The sequence below is a fragment of the Papilio machaon genome, chromosome 9 (genome assembly GCF_912999745.1).
Source record: "Papilio machaon chromosome 9, ilPapMach1.1, whole genome shotgun sequence".
NCBI lineage: Eukaryota > Metazoa > Arthropoda > Insecta > Lepidoptera > Papilionidae > Papilio > Papilio machaon.
In genome coordinates this window covers 2,695,051-2,717,954 of record NC_059994.1, presented here as the reverse complement: position 1 = coordinate 2,717,954, position 22,904 = coordinate 2,695,051, and the positions used below count along the sequence as shown (strand labels likewise).

At 33.8% G+C, this 22,904-nt stretch overlaps 3 protein-coding genes across 3 annotated transcripts; 1 reads left to right on the top strand and 2 right to left on the bottom strand.

Moving 5' to 3' along the window:
- Positions 1-884: 884 nt before the first annotated feature.
- LOC106718782 (zonadhesin-like) lies at positions 885-12,340 on the top strand. The gene is made up of 29 exons (XM_045679466.1): positions 885-1,055; positions 1,282-1,363; positions 1,812-1,991; positions 2,292-2,489; positions 2,699-2,887; positions 3,405-3,605; positions 3,757-3,939; positions 4,063-4,254; positions 4,349-4,531; positions 4,656-4,847; positions 4,942-5,124; positions 5,253-5,444; positions 5,614-5,793; positions 5,944-6,126; positions 6,255-6,446; positions 6,542-6,724; positions 6,805-6,984; positions 7,192-7,389; positions 7,678-7,872; positions 7,960-8,133; positions 8,366-8,554; positions 8,739-8,933; positions 9,172-9,366; positions 9,633-9,791; positions 10,234-10,404; positions 10,550-10,738; positions 10,899-11,096; positions 11,538-11,732; positions 12,288-12,340. The coding sequence occupies exons 1-29, from the start codon at positions 1,041-1,043 to the stop codon at positions 12,338-12,340; spliced, it is 5,019 nt and encodes a 1,672-aa protein (XP_045535422.1). The 5' UTR covers positions 885-1,040.
- A 3,161-nt stretch (positions 12,341-15,501) lies between these two features.
- Positions 15,502-17,283, bottom strand: LOC123721239. The gene is made up of 2 exons (XM_045679288.1): positions 15,991-17,283; positions 15,502-15,617 (listed from the first exon to the last, which is right to left on the bottom strand). Exons 1-2 carry the CDS (start codon positions 16,982-16,984, stop codon positions 15,502-15,504), a joined length of 1,110 nt encoding a protein of 369 aa, XP_045535244.1. The 5' UTR covers positions 16,985-17,283.
- Positions 17,284-19,044: 1,761 nt separating this feature from the next.
- On the bottom strand, positions 19,045-20,679 carry LOC106718750 (venom peptide CtAPI-like). Its single transcript, XM_014512918.2, has 2 exons — positions 20,571-20,679; positions 19,045-19,295 (listed from the first exon to the last, which is right to left on the bottom strand). The coding sequence occupies exons 1-2, from the start codon at positions 20,656-20,658 to the stop codon at positions 19,084-19,086; spliced, it is 300 nt and encodes a 99-aa protein (XP_014368404.2). The 5' UTR covers positions 20,659-20,679; the 3' UTR covers positions 19,045-19,083.
- Positions 20,680-22,904: the final 2,225 nt, after the last annotated feature.

Below are 22,904 nucleotides of genomic sequence, written 5' to 3'. Positions count from 1 at the left end.
GATTATACGTAATTATTTTTAAATCGCTCTCAATATATAAAATTTACTACAAAGATACCAATGTATAGAGTTCAATGACTTGTTACTTTTATCGTTATAAAAAAAGTATAAAACGCTTACATATGACGGTTATTATTTCATATGTAAAATTCTATATTTTGAAAAATATAAAAATAAATATTACTAATAATCGTATTTGCATATATTAAGTCACACTTAATGTTTGCCACCATATTGTGTATCTTTGAAATACTTTTGTTTGATTAGTTGGAGTATGGAAATATAAAATAACCTGTAGGGTTCGTCATAAGTTATTGTACTCACTTATGACAGGAAATTGATCTCTTACTTTATAATTAAATTATGTACCATCCTTTTTGCCTTACTCATATTCCATTGTAATCTCCTGTACATCGAACGACTTTTTCCCCGGAGCGCCTTCGAAGTTCACACAGTAGGGTTTATTTGTACAATTGTTTAGTTTATTTAGTGCCGGAGGTCTAACTTTAGTTCTCCCTCTTCCCACCCCTTTCTTATTAGGAAACTATGGGAAAGAGACGTGGATTTAACGGAGGATGGGACACATAGGGAGGGGAAACATTCTTTTTCTGTCGACTAGAAGTAGGCAATGCATCTGCAATTGCGGATTTTATAAAAAAATAAAAAAAATTAATCATCATGGAAATTGGTTCATCATTCTCTTCTCCATTTATCTGTTTAATATATATTTGACTATAAAGTTTGAACATTTAACAGAAAATAACCTACTTCGTAGTATAGCGTATTTTTACATCACGTTGATATCTTAAAATTGCCCGGTTCTTTCCCGGTCGGGTTGAATCATTCAAAACATCCTTGTTTGGATCAGACAGTAAATAAACTTACACACATACATAGCTGTATGTTCTTGGGTAGCTACGCTCAATTATATCTGGCGTTATAAATAAAAAAGTTATATCAAAAACAAAATTACGTGTCTTGACTTTAGCAGCATAGGATGTGTGCGTGAATATCTATCTTAAGTGATTGCTAAGTAACGAATGAAAGAACACAAGGTGAACTTTTTCTCATTACTATTATTTCTGACTAACCCAAATAGATATTAAGACTGATAGAATAATTAAAAAGATTTACAGAATTGTTTGAAATTTTAAATACTAAGTGTACGGAACTTTCAATGACTTAATAATATGTGAATGTTGAATCAGATGTTTTTTTTATATGCATTTGTTATGTAAATTTTTATGATATAAACGTGATCACATTTTGGATATATTACAGTTGAATGCAGGCAGTATGTTGATACTATATATGTTACTTATAATAGTGGCTGACGTGTATGCGATATACACAGGAAAACCTGGTGAGTTAATTGATATTTAATACTACGACCAGTGACCAGTTCCTTACCAACAACGCTGTTAACTTTTAAAACGTAAAATTAAAAAAATACATATAAGACGATGGCGATGGGTAAAGCAATTATGAGTCATGAAATAAAATGATACGCAATAAGATCACGACTTGATTAAACACAAAAGAATCAAAACAATTTTTTTCTTAATGTTTATCTTTTTATCTTATTATTTATATTTTATCTTTAAATTCATAATTCGAATACATCGTTCAATTATTAAGGAGGCTTACGGTAATTATCAATCAAATAGGGTTGGTAAGAGGCAGGCGGCCGACGGAAGGCAATGGAGATGATGATTGTCTTCCCCAATAGCATTATTCAGTCACGTGATACACTAAAATCAATTTACGTTTTTTTAAACAGTTGGTAATAAGGTCGATGTAATTATTTGCAGAGCAAACATGTGGACAAAACGCTTCATATATAGAGTGCCCTTCAGCTTGCCCATCAACTTGTAAGACACCAAACGAACGGAGCTGCAAGAAAAGATGTGTACCTAAGGGTTGTCATTGTAATCCCTCATATATTTTATCAAAACCAAGAGGGCAATGCATTCTTCCAGATGACTGTCCGGGTAATATTTAAAATTCTTCGTAGATAATAATGGTGACGAATACGACTTATATACCTTGTCATGTTTAAGTAAACAGCAAATGACACTGAATGTGTCAGTTAGACTCTATTTCCATCTAGCAATTAGCTGCGCGACTACTATTTAAAGTTCATTGTTTCTGAATTTTTAAATGTTTTATTTATCTGTGTAAGGTTACCTTTACGGTTTGCATTACGAAAATGAGACGAGTTTTATGCATTTAACTTTATGTTAATGTGAATAATAAAGATTTAAGGTGATTACTCTCGTATTTTATTTCAGGTGGCAACCCTTGTCCTCAAAATGAGACATTTGTAGCCTGCAGTATAGGATGTCCGACGAACTATTGCCCGGTTGATGACAGTCTTGCTATTTTAGTCTGTGACCCTTCTTTGCCATGTCCCTCGGGATGCTCCTGTAAACCGAATTACAAAAGAAAAAGTGTCAAAGAACCTCGTTGCATACTAGCTGCAGAATGTCGTAAGTAATAGTCATTTGCTCATTTGTTAAAGGCTTTTGAAACACCAGAAATTAAATTAGAATGTAATAACGTTATTTAGTAACTTTTTAGTCATTTACACTAAGAATCGAATAGTTATCTTAAATTTGTAATTTGCTCATTTTAGGCTTAAGGGTTTTAAAGTTTTCTTACAATATAAAAAAATATTCACCGTAACTTCCGTTTATAGCACCAGTAAAATGTACTCGACCCAACGAGGAATGGAATCCGTGTACAAACTCCTGTCTTAGAGAGAACTGCTATGATTTGACAACGAAGAACATGGCCTGTAAGCCTCAGGGCTGCGTGCCGCGGTGCGCCTGCAAAAACGGTTACTACAGAAATGATTCCGGTATCTGCGTACCTGAGTCCCAATGTCGTAAGTATAAACAAGATTTTGGGAAATCCCAGTAAAAAAGTATTCAGTTTTATAGTCTAGGCAACTAGTCTAGTCTAAGAATAGTTTATACGTTACTAAGGAATTCCCTTAATGTAGAATTTCACAGTGATAGACACAACAACAGCCTTCAACACTGTTTGTTGCACGAATACGAGTAGTTTTGCTCGACCTGTACCACGACCACATAGACAACAGGCGTTAGTAAAAGTGATTGCATGCGCCTTTCGTCTGATGAGTATGCGGGCCGGAGGCCGCGTTTTAGTGTTGTTCTCTTTCCTATCCTTTCCTAATAGCAGGATCTGATTTGGAATTGGACTCGTTGGGAGACGGGAAGTATAGAAAGAGGAAATGCCCTGTTTCTGTACACCTCGTCAACTTGTTGAAGATGTCTATTATTTCCATGTGAAACAGTAATTTCATGTATTTTTATATATGAATTAATTTAAATAATCAATAATTTCGATATTCGAGTAAATAGAATAATTAAAATTTATAGCTCCACCACCTATTAAATGCGGAGTCAACGAAGAATATTCGACGTGCAAAATAAAATGTCCGCCACAATTTTGTAACATTTCGTATACGGACTACGGAATTTGCCCTAATGACACCAAATGTGAACCTGGATGTAACTGTATTAAAGATCATCTCAGAGATTTCGAGGGCAAATGTGTTCTGAATGACAATTGTCCGCCACGTACGTATTAAATTTACTAACACAAAATAATAAAATCCTCCAGCTCATTATTTCAATACTAGTTTTTTTTTTTAAATCTCATAAGGAAGCAGCAGCTATGTTAGTGAATCTTTGAAGAGTCTTCAATTATTTAAAATCTTGTCATTCATAGCACCAACTCCTTGTGGCGGAAATGCGACAAACACAGACTGCGCCTCGTCATGCCCTCCCACTTGTGAGACTCCAAAACCAAAAAATTGCATAGAGTTATGTAAACCTGACGTAAAGTGTCAGTGTATGCCGTCTTATGTCTTGTCACCAAACGGAGACTGTATTTTGCCGCAAGATTGTCCAGGTATTTTTCAAAAATGTTTTCCTCAGTGACCGCTTCTACATTTTGCTTTTTTGGAAAAAAGGACGTCTTTATAACTCACACTTTTAATGTTTCGACGAAAATCATATTTTTTTTTGTTTTTAGCCCCACCGCCCGTGTGTGGTAAGAATGAAGTTTCAACAATTTGTAAGACGACTTGTCCATCTGACTCATGTGACAGTGAAAAGCAACAAGCTATTTGTAAGCCCGGCCCTTGTCGTCCCGGTTGCAACTGCAAAGAAGGTTACGCTCGTGATTCAGATGGGAAATGTATTCCGAAAGAACAATGTCCAAAGAGTTAGTATATAACCGTATAAGCACATTACATCGACCCACATAAAAATTACAAAACATCTTGTATCTCAAAATAAACATACCATTATTTTCACAGCGCCAAGTCCGTGTGGCGGAAATGCGACATACACAGACTGCGCCTCGTCATGCCCTCCCACTTGCGAGACTCCAAAACCGGGAGTCTGCATATTTGGGTGTAAACCTAACGTAACTTGTCAATGTAAGCCGTCTTATGTCTTGTCACCAAATGGAGACTGTATTTTACCGAAAGATTGCCCAGGTATTTTACAAAAATGTTTTACTTATTAACCGCTTCTACATTTTGCTGTTTTGGACAATGGGACGTCTTTATAACTCACACTTTTAATGTTTCGACGAAAATCATTATCTTTTTTCGTTTTTAGCCCCACCGCCCGTGTGTAGTGAGAATGAAGTTTCAACAATTTGTAAGACGACTTGTCCATCTGACTCATGTGACAGTGAAAAGCAACAAGCTATTTGTAAGCCCGGCCCTTGTCGTCCCGGTTGCAACTGCAAAGAAGGTTACGCTCGTGATTCAGATGGGAAATGTATTCCGAAAGAACAATGTCCAAAGAGTTAGTATATAACCGTATAAGCACATTACATCGACCCACATAAAAATTACAAAACATCTTGTATCTCAAAATAAACATACCATTATTTTCACAGCGCCAAGTCCTTGTGGCGGAAATGCGACATACACAGACTGCGCCTCGTCATGCCCTCCCACTTGTCAGACACCAAAACCAGAGGTCTGCGCAGAGGTGTGTAAACCTAACGTAAAGTGCAAATGTAAGCCATCTTATGTGTTGTCACCAAACGGAGACTGTATTTTGCCGCAAGATTGCCCAGGTATTTTTCAAAAATGTTTTAATCAGTGACCGCTTCTATATTTTGCTTTTTTGGAAATTAGGACGTCTTTATAACTAACTCACACTTTTAATGTTTCGACGAAAATCATTACTTTTTTTTGTTTTTAGCCCCACCGCCCGTGTGTGGTGAGAATGAAGTTTCAACAATTTGTAAGACGACTTGTCCATCTGATTCATGTGACAGTGAAAAGCAACAAGCTATTTGTAAGCCCGGCCCTTGTCGTCCCGGTTGCAACTGTAAAAAAGGTTACGCTCGAGATTCAAATGGAAAATGTATTCCAAAAGACCAATGCCCAGCTAGTAAGTAATGTTATTAGATCCATTAAAACATGGGAGTGTCGAAACATCACAAAACGTCACGTTCAATATACACAAATCAAACTATAAATGCTGTGTTCGGTGTCTAAATTAATTATTTATTCGATTAAAGCTTTTAAATATTTAGTAAAATTATGTTTGTTAAAAACAGAGCCGATTATATGTGGAGGCAATGCCACTTTAGTAGACTGCACTTCGGCGTGTCCTCTTACTTGTGAGACACCAAAATCGGAAGTATGTATTGCGCTATGTAAACCCAAAGGCTGCCAATGCAAACCTTCTTATGTCCTGTCACCAAAAGGCGACTGTATTTTGCCACAAGACTGTCCAGGTATTTTTTTAATATATTCTTAGCGGTTGCGTCTACACTTGTTATATTGCTATCGGTTGTAATTTTTGCAATGCTATCTATTGTTGGAATAGGAGTCAAAGCTTTGAAAGGTATACCTACATACTGAAAGTTAAATTATGTCTTTCGCAGCCCCAACTCCTTGTGGTGGAAATGCAACAGCCACAGATTGCGCTTCCTCATGTCCTCCCACTTGTCAGACACCAAAACCAGAGGTCTGTGCGGCAGTGTGTAAACCTAACGTAAAGTGCAAATGTAAGCCTTCTTATGTGTTGTCACCAAACGGAGACTGTATTTTGCCGCAAGATTGTCCAGGTATTTTTCAAAAATTTTTTAATCAGTGACCGCTTCTATATTTTGCTTTTTTGCAAATTAGGACGTCTTTATAACTAACTCACACTTTTAATGTTTCGACGAAAATCATTACTTTTTTTTGTTTTTAGCCCCACCGCCCGTGTGTGGTGAGAATGAAGTTTCAACAATTTGTAAGACGACTTGTCCATCTGATTCATGTGACAGTGAAAAGCAACAAGCTATTTGTAAGCCCGGCCCTTGTCGTCCCGGTTGCAACTGCAAAGAAGGTTACGCTCGTGATTCAGATGGGAAATGTATTCCGAAAGAACAATGTCCAAAGAGTTAGTATATAACCGTATAAGCACATTACATCGACCCACATAAAAAATTACAAAACTTATGGTATCTTAAAATTAACACACCATAATTTTCATAGCACCAAGTCCTTGTGGAGGAAATGCGACATACACAGATTGCGCCTCGTCATGCCCTCCCACTTGCGAGACTCCAAAGCCAGGAGTCTGCATATTTGGGTGTAAACCTAACGTAACTTGTCAATGTAAGCCGTCTTATGTGTTGTCACCAAACGGAGACTGTATTTTGCCGCAAGATTGCCCAGGTACGTAATTTTAAATAGTTGTCATCATTTATAAATTCACTTTTGCTTATTAACTGTTTAAACTAAAATGTTATTTACAGCACCTATATGTGGAGGTAATGCAACATTAGTTACATGTGCTTCGTCGTGCCCTTCCACTTGTCAGACACCGAATCCCCAATCCTGTATAGCGCAATGTAATCCTAACAGTTGCCAATGTAAATCTTCATATATCCTCTCGAAACCAAAGGGAGAATGTATTTCACCGGTAGACTGTCCAGGTATATTTAGTTCTTTGAATACATAACTTGTTATTACTTACTTATATTTACATAACCTGTTATTCTAATTTTAATTTATTTCGTCGTCATTTTGAAAATAAAGTAGCTTAACGATTTAATGTACAAAGTGCAACATATGGTCTGTTATGTAATTCTCATTACCTTGAACCTAAAAACCCAAGTTTTGTATAATCAATTTCATTTCAGGTGGTAGCCCGTGTTCGCAGAACGAAACGTTTGTGTCCTGTAATATACAATGTCCAAATAGTTATTGTCCTGTGGATGATAGACAAGGAATACTGATCTGTGATCCTCCACGACCCTGCCCATCGGGATGTTCATGCAAGCTGAATTATAAGAGAAAGAGTATTAAAGATCCTCAGTGTATACTGGCTGAAGAGTGTCGTAAGTTTGTTTGTAACTTATTATTTTATGGTAAACATAAAAGTAACGTGATAACCAGTACTCGCCACTTAAAACCAGAAATTAATACAGTAAAAAGTAATAGAAATTTTAAGTGTACAATGGGCATGGTTATTGTTGTGCGGATGTGGGTATAGATACGAGTAGCGATATTGATTTTACGCTCGCTAATTTAGCACATTTACCAAAAAAATAAAAACAGTAGAGGAAATGTTTCATGCTGTTTAAGAGAAAATATCTTAGTAAGTCTATTTCACATTATTTTACTAGCACCAGTAAAATGTACACGACCTAATGAGGAATGGAACACTTGTCCAACTTCGTGTTTGAAAGAGAACTGCGAAGACCTAAAATTAACAAACACAGCGTGTAAGCCATCTCGGACGAATTGTCAACCGCGTTGTGCTTGCAAAGAAGGATTCTATCGAAATTCGTCAAGAATTTGTGTACCCGCCTCGGAATGTTGTGAGTATGGTTCATGACATGACATGACATGACATGACACCAATTTAACAGTACCAATTTCTTTATTTTGAATTAATCTTTCTACAGTCCCATCAAAAACGTGTGACATTCCTGATGAATGTAAAGCCACTTGCGCGGAACCGAATCCTAAGAACTGTCCGTATCAATCTGCTACTGAGAACGTGGAAGGCTGCAAGTGTAAACCAGGATTTGTTTTATCAGACAAAAATGGTGAATGTATAAGAATCGAGGAATGCCCTGGTAAGTATAGACGGGACAACAAGTTATGACACATGCGCAATTTAAGTAGGATTTTCTTACTTACTGTTGTTTCGGCTACGGAAGATTATTATTTTATCATTTTTATTTTAAATATTTCTATTTCATTGAATAAACCTTGAAGCTTTTTGATCCAGTTCAAAAAAGGTAATTTTATTTAGATGCTAGGAGAGCAGTATAAGTGGTAGTAACTCACGTTTTTTGTTAATTTCAGAGGAATTGGGATGCAATGGAGATAATAACTCTATTATAACCAAATGTCCTCCTCCATGCCCGTCTACATGTCAATCTCCAAATGAAGTGCTTTGTAAAAAGAGTTGTTTACCCGTAGGCTGTAAATGTAAAGACGGATTTATTTTGTCTAAATTAAATGGACTTTGCATCAAACCGGATAACTGCACGGGTTTGTTGTTATTTAATTATTCATCATTACAAGTTTTTAATTTATTTCAGAATGTTTTTGCTAAAAGTAATGGTTGTAAATAAACTTTTGACTGCTTCTATATCGTAGTACCAAAGAAAATTTGTAACGTATTCGAGTATTCTTCAGAAATGTTTGTTATTTTTGCACGATGCTTTTCTTACAGGTGGTAATCCATGTAAAAATGGAGCTTTTTCCAGCTGCAATAGCAAATGTTCTTACAACTATTGTCCGATAGACGATTCGCCTCCAGATTATAATTGTTCGGCACCGAGTCCTTGTCGTTCTGGTTGTGTTTGCAGATTCAACTACAGGAAAAAGAGCTTTAGCGATGACCAATGTATATTGGCTTCGGACTGTCGTAAGTAAATCTGTATTTTAATTTTTTACTTCAGAATTTTGTTGCATCGCAATTTATAATCATCAACATATTATGTTCGATCACAAAAGTTTATAGTAAATGTTTTGGTTGGTTCTTAGTACCTTTTAATGGTTTCGTAATTGTGACGTAATTGCGCTATAATCGTAAAATTAAAAAAATACTATTAAAAATATTCATCAATCTGACAAAATAACGTAAATCCCAATTCTTTACCTAGCTCCAGTTAACTGCACAAGACCTAACGAAGTTTGGGACTCTTGCCCATCAGCATGTCTAAACGAAGGGTGTGAAAATGCAGGCAAAAAACCTCCAGTATGCAATACACTCATATTAAACTGTCAACCTAGATGTGTCTGTAAGCCTAACACTTACAGAGATAAAAACAACGTATGCGTATCAGTGGACCAATGCCGTAAGTAATTCGTCTTTTATAATAATCTTTTTGTTCATCTTGGTCACACAGGCAACTTTACCTACGGTTAAGTTATTAGTAAAGATAGCAGCATTTACATTAATAGAAAGTACTATAGCAATTAATACCTCAGAGATTCTTATTAATAACGATTCTAACGTACTTCTTACTCCTTCTACACTACTACAATAATGCATTAAAATCACTAAATATAAGTTACAAACACTTTAAAAGAATAAACACAAAAACGTTGCTGTATTTTTTAGCTACTCCACCAGTTGTGTGTGGTGCAAATGAAGTTAAAACTTGTCAGCTTGATGACGATTACGATACCGAAGTGAGCGTTTGCAAACCAACTTGTGTCTGCAAAGAGAAATACTCAAGAGATTCAAACGGAAATTGTGTTCCTGATACACCACCTTGTGGTGATTATCTACTACTTTTCACTTACCATGAGTTCAATCTGTCGAAATATTTCGATGCAAAAGCAGTATATCACAGTGAGATCACATAATTTCCATAATACGGTTACAGAAACACTATTACCATCGATATTCCATTTCAAAATCTATATACTCGTATATAAAAGAAAGTCGTATTAGTTACACTATTTATAACTCAAGAACGGCTGAATCGATTTGACTGAAAATTGGTGGGCGGGTAGCTTAGAACCAGGAAACGGACATAGGATATTTTTTACCCCGTTTTCTATTTTTTATTCCACGCGGACGGAATCGCGGATAAAAGCTATTATCACGTAAAAACAATTTAGAAATTTAAAAGACCTGTAACTTGTACATCCTTAGAAATAAAATCGGTAATTTGAAAAATCTTTATTGATTTGATTTTTTAATGTGTCATCTGCAGCTTCAAAGACTTGCGATGTTCCACCTGAATGCAGACGTACTTGCGCCGAACCTAATCCGAAGAATTGTTCTTATCAAGAAGTTTTCAAGAACAAAAATGGTTGTAAATGTAAGCCGGGGTATATCCTGTTAGACAAAGACGGCAAATGTGTGAAAATCGAAGACTGTCCATGTAAGTAGCTGATCTTCATAAAGATTATTTACAGTTCATACTATGTCAAAAGTGAAGTTTTGTGCCTCGATTACGTAAGAATTATTTCATAGCTATGTTACTATATAATACTTATATGCCAATAGTTAATGAACTCAAATTTTAGCGGATTTGAGCTGCAATGGCGACGCCAATGCTTTGGTGTCTCAGTGCCCATCTCCATGTCCATCCACGTGTTCGGCTCCTAACGAAATTCTTTGTAAAAAGGCTTGTCTGGATGTTGGATGTAAATGCAAAGAGGGATTCATCTTATCAAAGTTAAATGGTCTTTGTATACCACCGGAGAAGTGTAAAGGTTTGTGTTAGATTTGCAATTAGTACTCATATGTTCCTATTATTCAATGAATATAATACGATAAGTGAACCGGTATTAGACAATTTATATTTTTTAAATTACTCAAATCTTTTTTGACTCAAAACATAGACTTATATTTCACATAATACTTTCATTGCAGGTGGTAATCCGTGTGGAAAGAATGCGACATTTTCTAGCTGCAGCAGTAGAAGTTCCTACAATTACTGCCCTAAGGATGATTCTCCTCTCATCTACAACTGCGCGCCACCATATCGCTGTCCATCTGGATGTGTATGCAACCTAAACTATAGGAGGAAAAGTATTGACGACAGACAATGTATTCTTGCATCTGAGTGTCGTAAGTGGCATAATTTAATATTTACCACGTATTTTTTTAAAAAACAACATTAGATGTTGCAATACATTAGACAGGCGTAAAACGAATTTCAGCGTTTTGTCTGATGAGGGTCTAATTCTAGTCTTCTTCCCCTTTCTAAACTTTACTAATAAGGAATAAACTTGTCGGAGGAGATGATTATGATATTTATAGGAAAGTGAAATGTACTTTTTCTATACATCCCTTCCTCTGTAATAATTTCACATATTTGTGGTATCTCCAAATATAGTAGGACAAGAAAATAATGACATGAAGATTTAAATTATGATTTCAGTTTGAAACCTACATTTTTGTTAGTATTCAAGACGTAAACTATCAAAAAGTTAACAGTCAAACGATAACTTTAGATTACTTATTCATTTAACTACTGTAAGCTAACATTAAAATATACTGATTTTTTAGCTCCTGTTAATTGTACACGACCTAATGAAGTCTGGGACTCCTGCCCGTCCGATTGTCTACAGGAAAGATGCGAAGACGCTGGTAAGGATCCAGTGCCGTGTAACACGTTCGTTTTGAACTGCCAACCGAAGTGTGTGTGCAAGGCAAACACTTTCAGGAATAAGGATGGCATTTGCGTGCCAGTTAACAAATGCCGTAAGTATCATTGAATTAATTCTAAGTGATAAGTGTATGTGAGGTGTGTATTGTGAAATATTCTTTTACTGTACAGTCAGCTGCGTAAATATCATTATCAGTTCCAGTTCCAAAAATACATGCACGTATATTTCATTGTCATGAATTTGTTGTCACCAGCAAAAGAAAGGATACGTGTAATACACATGTATTTTTGAAAACAAAAGCGTATCCAAGTTTCTTAAGCTTTTTATATCTTGCAAATATTATAAATGCGAAAGTTTAGATGGATGGATGGATTGATGTTTTAAGCAGATAGTTCCTAAACGACTTAAATCCCTTGATGAAATTCAGCACTAAGACTGATGATTATAGTATAAGATTACTGTCTGGATTAATAATTAGGCTACACATTTTTTTTTATTACGCGCAGATGAACTCGCTGGTAAAAGCTAGTGTATACATATTTATGCAGATGACTTTACATCCTCTCCGCTGTTCATTACAACCCCATGTTTATTAACTTTATACCGATGAAAATTTACTATTGAGGTCATTTGTATTTTTTTTTTACAGCAAAGAAGAAACCTATTCAATGTGACCAGGTAACTAGTACACTTACAAAATAATTAAATAAAATCTTGAAGCCTTTTATGGACTTTAATAAAACAACTAAAACAATATTATTATTACATTTGTTATACTCATTGTCTATTTTGTATGATGCAATAGAAAGGGAAGTCATTGGCTCCTTAAATACAGGTGAACCTAGTTAAGGAGCCAAGGCGATACTGATGTTGTAATCATTTAAGTATGCAATAAAGAATCTTTATCTTTAAAAAAAAAAAAAAAAATAATTTCGAAGTGAAACTTGATCTTCATCATCATTCAGTCATCATTCAATCAGTTATCTGTATTTTTCGCTGAAGTGTATACAACGTGTCCCACAATTCAATGATAATCCGGTACCGTTGTTTGGCCACGTCGATAACTATATTATTTATTATTTATTTATTTTGGAAAATTTACACTTACACAGTTATACTTTCAAATATTACATGCCCCGCAAAACTGCTTACGCAGTTTGACTGCAGGTCACTCGCTTTACACTAATTAGATGGTTACAATGAATTTAACAAGTGTTTTTTCAATAATTGTTTAAATTTACCAAGTTTAGGCTCACGTCTTATGTCCTCAGGTAAACTGTTCAGTAAATATGGAACTCGTTTTTTTAACATTCTATCTCCATAGTAATTTTGTACCATGGGTATTTCAAATTTACCTTTGGACATAGACCTTGTGCCCGTTTTATGTTGCACCAAATTAGCGAATCGATCCTGTTTACTATGGTTATTTACAAGTAGAAGATATTTATGTTTCAGGCTAGCCGGTAAGATTTTACATATTTTATATAGTTTAGAGTAATCTCCTTTACATTGATTCTTTGTCTTTTTATTTACGAGTAATTTTAAAAATCTTATTTGCAATGATTCTATTTTATCTATGTATGTTTTAAATGTTAATCCATAGCAATCAAGAGCGTAACTTATTATGGAATCCACTAGTGCAAAATATAAACATTTTAGTATTGGCAATGGGACTTTAAAACTTAAGTGATAAAACTTTTCTAGTAGTATTCTTAATTTTCTACAGACGTATTCTATGTGGGAATCCCAAGAAAAAGAGGTATCTATTTTTACTCCCAGGTAATTTACACAATTAACTTTTTCGATAGGATTACAAGTGCAGTTGATTTTGTTATTATGGAAGCAATCAAAGCTGTGTGCAATCAGAGGAGGTGGATTATCAATAGTACGTAAATACGGGGAGTGAATAATTATCATTTTTGTTTTGTCAGCGTTTAATAAGATGCCGTTATCATGTGACCATTTAACTACCGCATCCACATCCTCTTGAACCCGGCGACACATTTCCGCGAGGTCAGTGCTAGCGCTCAGAGTACAAAGATCATCGGCAAACATGTGGGCGGAGCAGTGCCGTAATACTCCACAGAGGCTATTTACGTGCATCAGGTAGCACACGGGCCCACAGCCAGAACCCTGGGCGACGCCGCAGTTTACCTGTTTTTCCTTGCTGAACGTGTCGCCGACTTTCACACGATAAGAGCGCGCCCTGAGATAGTCGCTGAACCAAGGGTTCAGCGGCTGCCCCAGGCCGCACTCCGCCATTCCATTCAAGAGGGTCTCAGTTTGAAGAGTTTCAAAAGCCTTTCTAAAATCATAAAAAATAGCTACAATAATTTTTTTATTTTCCAAATGTGCATTAATTTCGTCTGTAAAATTTGATAGTAAGGTGTTAGTGCTTTTATTTTTCTGAAAGCCATGTTGACATTCCGTTATTATATTATTCTTTTGTAAAAACGTTCCTATTTGATTGACAACGCATTTTTCCATAATTTTATCAACACTTGATAGTATAGCTATCGGTCTATAATTTGAAATGACTTTACGATCGCCTCTCTTATAGACTGGACGAATGATTGCTTCCTTTAATTTTTGTGGAAATTTATGATGTTTTACAGATAGATTTATCAGCTTAGATAAAACAGGGCTAATCTTATCAATGATTATTTTTAAATCAGACATGCGTATAAGATCACTGCCCGGTGATTTATTTTTATTCATTTTATCAATTATTAGTTTTACATCCTTGCCATTAACCGGTTGCCATCTCATACACACATTAGACAATTTAACATAAGTCTTCCTTTCCAGCCATTTTTCACTACAATAATGCCTTATTTGATCAATTTCCTTTGAGAATGTATCAGCAAATTCATTACAGACTGCCTGCGTGCCGCCTTGTTTAGTTATATTACTTAAGATTAGATTATCCAAAGACTGCTTATTTTTACCCAGTAACTCATTAATTTTATCCCAAACTTTTTTAATATTATTATTGCAATCTAAAATGGTTTTTTTATCATGTTCTACGTTACATTTAAAGATTAACTTTTGACATTTGTTTCTGTACCTAGTATACGTTAGTCTTTTCACCATATTCTTTGGATCGCTACACCATATTCTGAATAATCTATCTTTTTCGATAACCATATTTTTTAAGCTGTTGCTTAACCAATACTTTTCATTTCTGAAGTCCCTGTTTCCATTAATATTTTTTTCTTTATAACATTGGTTGTATATGTCTTTAAATAAGGTTGATAGCTCGTCGTATAATTTAATTGGGCAATCAATATTTAAGAGATGATCGAAGTTGGTTTCTAATAATTTTTCTCTGACTAATCTATTATCAAGCACACTGCGGCGGCGCTGGGCCGCGGTAATGGCGAGCGCAGCGCGTGATTCACACACCTCGCCCGAGTAAGTTACGTTCGGGGTCTGTTTCCATTGTACAGATGCCGCGACCAAATAATGATCTGATATTTTATGTTTTATTACTGCAGAATCGATTGATGCTGAAGATGATTTAATAAATATATGATCTAAACAAGATTCGACTACATTACCCATTAAAATTTCCCTCCTCGTCACGTCTTTAATACATTTTGTAAAACCATGTTCGGCTAATAAATCTTCATAACATTTTACATATTTTTCTGTATCATTTAATAAATTTATATTTATATCCCCGCATATAATTACTTTGTCACTAGTAGATAATGACTGTAAAAGTTTTTCAAAGTATGTTAAAAAAATTTGGATTTTATTCTGATTATTGTATCTTGGTGGACGATATATTGAAATGACGTGTAATTGCTCGCCTTGCCAGTCGCAAACAATGGAAACAAACTCGGCTGCGCGCTCGCCATTCACAAGATCGAGTTTATGATTAAGCCGCGCACCCAACTCCGCACGAGAGTAAACCAACACACCTCCACCTCTTCGCCCACAACGAGTGTGTACATTAACATCGAATCCAGGAATGTTATAAAATGTTAACAAAGAATAATTGATGTTAGGTTCGGTTATTACTAATATATCTATATAATTTAGACGGTCGTTAAGTAGTACTAAAAGTTCTGAAAAATGTTTTTTTATAGAACGAATATTTACGTGTATAATACAGAGTTCTTTTTTGTAGATACATTGACTTATCCAATTATCTATGCTATCAGTACATACATAATTAATAGATTCATCATCAATTATTAAGTCTAATTGAAATGAATCGTTGAATTTTATGAGAATAGTTAAGTACAGACATACCACCAGTTGTTAGGTAGTCAATAAAAGACTTCAGTTGTTGTCAAGCAAAGCCACGATATCACTATCATTACGAATGCATATTGACTTTTCACCTTCACTTTTTTTAACTAGGATTTTACCATTAGATACCCATATATACTTGTATACGCCATGAAGCTGTTTCTTCGTGTTCCACAGCAAGGTTCTAGTTACCTTAGTAAGAGCTTCGTTGATGTATATTTTATTGGTCGCCGATCCACCTGTGATTTTGTTACTCGTAACCTCCGTCATTTTACGGCGCTGCGCCAACCAGATGTCACGAGAGTCAGCGCCTGAGACCTTGAATTTCACCACTATAGGTGCCGGTTTTGCGCTTGTTTTCATAAGGCGGGTGGTCGTGGTTCGCCTGGCCCACTCGATTTCTGAAGTACTTACATTGATTGTGTCCCCAACCTTAGAAATAAGGTCCTTGATATTTTCACCTGGTAGTTTTTCTATGCCCACAATTTCTATTCGATCATTTAGAGAAGCCTGTTCAAATTCATGGATCTTCTGTTCAAGCGCAGCGTTGCACTTCTCAAAATACACACACTTATTGTTTATATTTACAACTGTCTTCTCCAATCTACTGATCTTTTCCCGTGATTGCTGGTTTTCTGCAAGTATTGTATCGTACTTATCTGATAGCAAGCTCAGACTTTGCGTTATTTCATCAAGGTGTGCTTTAACTTGTGGTATTGCACCTACTTTTTTCTGTATGTCCTTTAGTATTTTTTCTTCAATTAAAGAGACCAACTCAGTCTTTAGTTTCGACAAAAGTGATACTTCCATGTTTCTAAAATATTCATCTAAGTTCCCCGCCGCCGACGGTAAGGGTACGTGGGGCGGTGAACTGTCGAACATTGACTTAACCGGAGTATTATCGTCGTTTTTTGGAGGTAATTTACACTCTGGACACTTCCAGTTTGACTTAGCTTTAGCTGCAAGTCTGCCAAAAGATGTCTTTGTGTATCCAACACAGGCGTAGTGGAAGTTATTTTTACATTCAAAACAAGAGATTTTATCAGTGACATTGATGAGCTGTTGACAGCCGAGGCACGAACTCATTTTGTGGGTATGCACTTGAGATGGACAAAATAATAAGCAAACTAATAACGCTAGTCACTAGAGTCTGCGATTAAAAGGGCATAAGCGCCATGCAGCAGCCGTCACTTACGCGTTTTACCGCGACGTATTTCACTGTTCACTACTAACGAGCTAAATCACAATTATACACAAATTCTAATTAAACTGACTCATATTGTTTAACTACAATTAAACTATAATATAGACTGTAACTTGAGATATCTTCTTAAACAAAATCTGAGAAGAAAGTATAACTTTTAACAAGTAAAACTTGAAAATATCTTGGCATAAGATAACTACGTGTCGTCCAGCGGTAAGCGTGCGAGTGTTTATATGATATGGGAAAGAAAACATTCTTTCAAGTTGTTTCAAAGTTACACTAACTTTTTTAAATGTTCTTGTAATTTGATTATACTTTATAATTTTATTTGTAATTGATTTCATGTTTTCTATTTACAGCAGAGAAGAAAGTAATTCCGGGTGACAAAACAAGTAACTACTGAAATATAGTACACTTGCAAAGTACTAAAAAAATTCAAAATTTTAATGGATTTTAAAAATTATATCGACTCATTTCTTTTTTTAATTCATTTTACATAATTGATTTAATTATCATTAATATAATTTATGCACAATAATAAAATCAAGGTATTTTCTTCAAGATGTTGTTTTGTATTGCTTTCTTTATTTTGTTTTGTTTTAAAATTCATAACATTTGTCGATGTCGATGTTAACCTTCTCTGTTGTGCGAACCGTAACCAACATTTTTGTTTAGAATCGCATAATTAACAAAATTACTATTTTTATTTAAATAAATTTATTAAATTACTAATGACCAATTAAGGTGCATTATAAATAGCAGGAATACAACAGTTAGAAAATTGAAAACATAAACATACATAAATACATACTAATTTTAAAATAAAAAAACCGTACTCAATAAAAAAAACAAATGAAATAAACAGCTATATTATATGTTGAATGGTTGACTTGGTACCAAATATGAATGTAAACAATTACTTCATTGGGGAACTTTATTTTTATTTGATTTTTCAAAAGCATTCCAGGATTATTCTATTAGCAAATAACAAGAAATATTAAATATTTTGATCCCAACGTTAGGTGAGCTAGTTAATTTATCAATAAAATGGTTTACTTTCTTAAATAAAGCCATTTGTTAATTAAAAAAAAAAAACAAGGAACCGTACTGAATTTACCCCTGTAACACTTACAAAGGACGAATCCAATAACACACCTATCATCAACATTGGTCTATAAAGCTACAAAAGAGAAGATCACAATAGCATTAACATAAAACCTATATATATACAATACACATAAACACCACAAATATTACCCTCTTGTCTCAGGCGGATAATCCTCAAATCTTTGATACTTAAAAAATGGCACAGTTTTCATTTATTTAATTGCATATCTAGCCTGGTTTAGCGAGGTATACTATATTCATAAGCAGTCTGTAGCCGCGTCCAAGTAATTTAGATTGCTTCATCAATATTTCACCCAGTACGGCGTATTATTTTTCGATTTTTCGCTTATAACTAAGATGATTTTAGGCAGCGGGAATTTCAAGAACATTTTTCCTTAAGTGCTTATTTAAACTTGAAAACGTTGAAAGATTTTTACTTATGTACATTCTAAATTTGTATAAAATGTATATTCTTTCCTTTTAATTCCTTACGAATTTTTGTTTTCATATTATGACCATGTTTTACTTGTCAATATGTGGATGGTTGTTTTACCAAAAACATTATCAATTTCGCAAAAACGATAGTTGTAGTATATGAAAAAGAATAATAGGGGAAAATATCTTTAGATATATATAGGTAATATAAAGTAATTGATACCTAGATGACTCTCAATATAATTCGTTGTTATAAAATGTTACTCTAAGGTACAAAGTAATTTAACCTCATCTCTGGAGCTACGTCAAACATTAAAAAAAAAATTAAAAACTTTCTGATTGCTTTTCAAATACAATTTTGTTTATTTCAATATATTTTTTTTACAATTTAATGGCGATTGTTGTTTTTTTTTCATCATCGTTTTACAAAATATGAAAGTCAGTGATGGGTGGATGAAAACTGTCTCATGCACTCTTCAACAGTAACACAGGTCCCAGTGGAATCTCTTAAATAGCCGTCTACGCATTCACAAGAGGGTTGATAACAATTTGCAGCTATCAATGGACAAGGAGGTGGGGTGATCAAATTCTCACATTTCTTGTAGCAAACTTCTAGAGAACATTTATAGTACCTTTCATTTGCTGGACAATCTGCAAATAATATTGTTAATTACTCAAAATGTACTTTACAATTAACTTTAATAATAAACAAAATATTTGGTCCTCGTTAAATTTCTACATCTATCTATACAGTTAATTAAATTAGAGTGTCTAAAACTATCACAGTAAATTAATACACCCGATGCATTTGCGTATAACGAAAAACTATTTTGTATTTTTTTTTACTCTGTATGTTTGTGTCCACAAGTCCACGTTTGCTTTTGGTAATCTCCGAAACTGCTGGACAGATTTTGACAAGACTTTTAATGGTAGGTAGCTGACATATACGGGAGTAACATTATTTTTTCACTCCATACCGACGAAGTCGCGAGCAACAGCTAATTTATACATAAGAATTATGTGCAATATGTCAAAATACCATTGCACCAAAATACCAATCCGCAAGCCTAGTCACCTCTTATTTAAAATAGACATTTAAACATGTAAGAGTACTCATATTGTTATAAATAGGATCTTCTTTGAGATATAAAAAGATCTGTAAACATGTCACATTTAAAAATGTCTTGTTTTTACAATGCCAGTCTTACAATGTACGATCTTTTTAGATCTCAAAGAAGATCCTATTTACAACACGCCTCCTCAATGTAAGACTGCTCTAACCTTCTATCTATTCGAATTCTTCTTCATATTCGAATATGTAAACATGTCACATTTAAAAATGTCTTGCTTTTACAATGCCAGTCTTACAATGTACGATCTTTTTAGATCTCAAAGAAGATCCTATTTACAACACTCCTCCTCAATGTAAGACTGCTCTAACCTTCTATCTATTCGAATTCTTCTTCATATTCGAATATGTAAACATGTCACATTTAAAAATGTCTTGCTTTTACAATGCCAGTCTTACAATGTACGATCTTTTTAGATCTCAAAGAAGATCCTATTTACAACACTCCTCCTCAATGTAAGACTGCTCTAACCTTCTATCTATTCGAATTCATCTTCATATTCGAATATGTAAACATGTCACATTTAAAAATGTCTTGCTTTTACAATGCCAGTCTTACAATTTACGATCTTTTTAGATCTCAAAGAAGATCCTATTTACAACACATATGAGCTGACAATAACATTACAAAAATTATGTTAATCAGATCTTAATATGTATCATACCAACGATATTGTACCTTAAGATAACATTTTAAAATATCGAATAATTTTCAAGGTTACCTAGGGATATCATTCAAATGTTTACAATCAACAGATAAAGATGCAATCAGTGTACGACAGAGACAAAAAACTTACCAAACGGCTTATTTTCATCAACAGGTGATGCAATAATTGTTCCCACTATTGCCATGAGGAAAAACGCAATCAAACCGTAAGAATTCATTGTGAATACCGACCTATGTCGTTGCTGTTTACAGAATGATTATAAAAATCGTGAAGTGTCTTTATATATCGAATAAAATAACTATAATACTAGTTGTGCCCGCAACTTTGTTCGTTCAATTCCATTGTGTCTTTGGGTAGTATTTTATAATGTTATACATTAAATGTTATATCAGAATTGCTGTAAAATTTTGTCTCTTGTCTTAAAACTAAAACTTATAAAACATTCACATAAACCTTACATAATTAAATATACAAACTTTCATCTTCGATTCCCTTTTGTTATTTTACACTTTTGAGGCCAAAACTGTTATAAAATTTGAATGTCATATTCATTAAAGTCGAATCAACGGCCTATAAAAATAGTTTCAAGCTCAATCCCTTATAAAAAAAAAATCGCATTAAAGCCTATGTAAAGGACATAGACTCCAGATATTATTTGTATCATTTTTTTTTAAATCAGGTCAGAAGTTTTGCCGTAAAAGCGCGACAGACAGATAGAATTACTCTTGCATTTACAATGATAATTTAGTTGTGATCTCATGTTAAAATTAACACTTATAGTAACATGGTAAACATGTAATTATTAACAAATGAATAAGGAAAATATATGTACAGTGTACAATAGTACAGAAATCTTTATAATAACTGGGCTTGCTTAGTTTAATATGATGGGATTTTACCAAGTATTCCTGTTAATTATGTTATTTTTTTCTTTTTTTCCATGGATCCGGTTTCATTCAAGTATAGTTTTAGATATGAAATACTGTAGGGGAAAGAAAAAAATACAATCAATCAAAGATAAATTACTAATAGTATAAATGTGAATATTTAGGATGGATGGTTGAATGTTTGTTATTTATTTATTTATAATACAATGATAACCTAAAATAGAACTATGTCCCAAAAAATTATATAAAATAATTTGACTGTGGGATCAAAAATTTAAATTTAAATCAATATAAAATAAAAGTAAATAAGTATGATAATTAAAATTAAAATAAATTTAAAGAAAGTATAATTAAATCAGTAATGAGAAAAGAAGTTATGGCAATGAATGTAATAAATATTTTTTGAGCTTTTTTTAATTTCCCTTTGATACTTTCATCCGTAATGACTGCAGGTAAACTATAAAATATATACAGTACACGTTTTTTAAGAGTTCGGTCTCCGTATGTATTATGTACCCTGGGCACCATATATTTACCTGCAATCATTGCTCGGGTATTGTAGGTATTACATATATTTAAAAAAAAGAAGTATGCTCACGATTGTTAACTGCAATTAAATATTTATGTTTGACACTAACAGGTAGTGTTTTACATATTTAAAAAAGTTTAAAGGAGTCCTGATTACATTTTGATTTTGTTTTTTTATCCACAAGTAATTTAACAAACTTTAGTTGAATATTTTCAAGTTTAGAAACATGGGTTTTATGTGTGAGTCCATAGCAAGAGAAGGGTACACTTCTCCAAAACGGTTTAATAGAATCCGGTGAAATTTAGCCTAGATGTAAAACATAGTCTGGAAGAACACATAGGTTACTGATTAACTTTTTTTAATTCCGCGCTGGATGGAGTCTGGGACAATAGCTACATATATTGTATAATAAGGAAATAAATATTATTTTTTATTAATAAAGTTAATATTGATAAAAAAGCTTTGTTAAAAAAGGTTTACGATCTCATGAAATAGATGTAAGCGGCTTAATTTATTAATAAAAGTTTTTTTCCATAAACAATTCAACTTCAACTCGGGTCCCCACTATCTTTGTACTTTATTCTATTTTTAGCCGACTTCAAAAAGAAGGAGGTTATATTATAAAATAATTAGTTGACCAGTTTTATTTAGTAGTTTTATTTACTAATAATTATTGGTAGTTGACTATTTAAAGTGAGGTCCAGGCTTATGTTAGGACATGGTTAAAAACAACAATCGAATGGCGGTATCCGAACCCACGAAGTGATGTGATGTTGCGAACATCATTAGGTTATTCAGCGTAGTAACGTATAAATGTTTTTTGAATAAAGAATATACATCATGAGTATGACATAAAGATAATCTACTAAAAGTAGGGACGTAAAGTCCCACCAAACGGTTAGTTGCCTTATCTTAACTTGCTGACTTGAATTACGATCAAAAGCTAAGTATCTTTCATTAATGTAAAATGGACTCTAAAAACTTGGTTACAAGATTCACTTTATGGCGTAATTAAGTTACAATGTTTATTAATATTATTTATTTTTA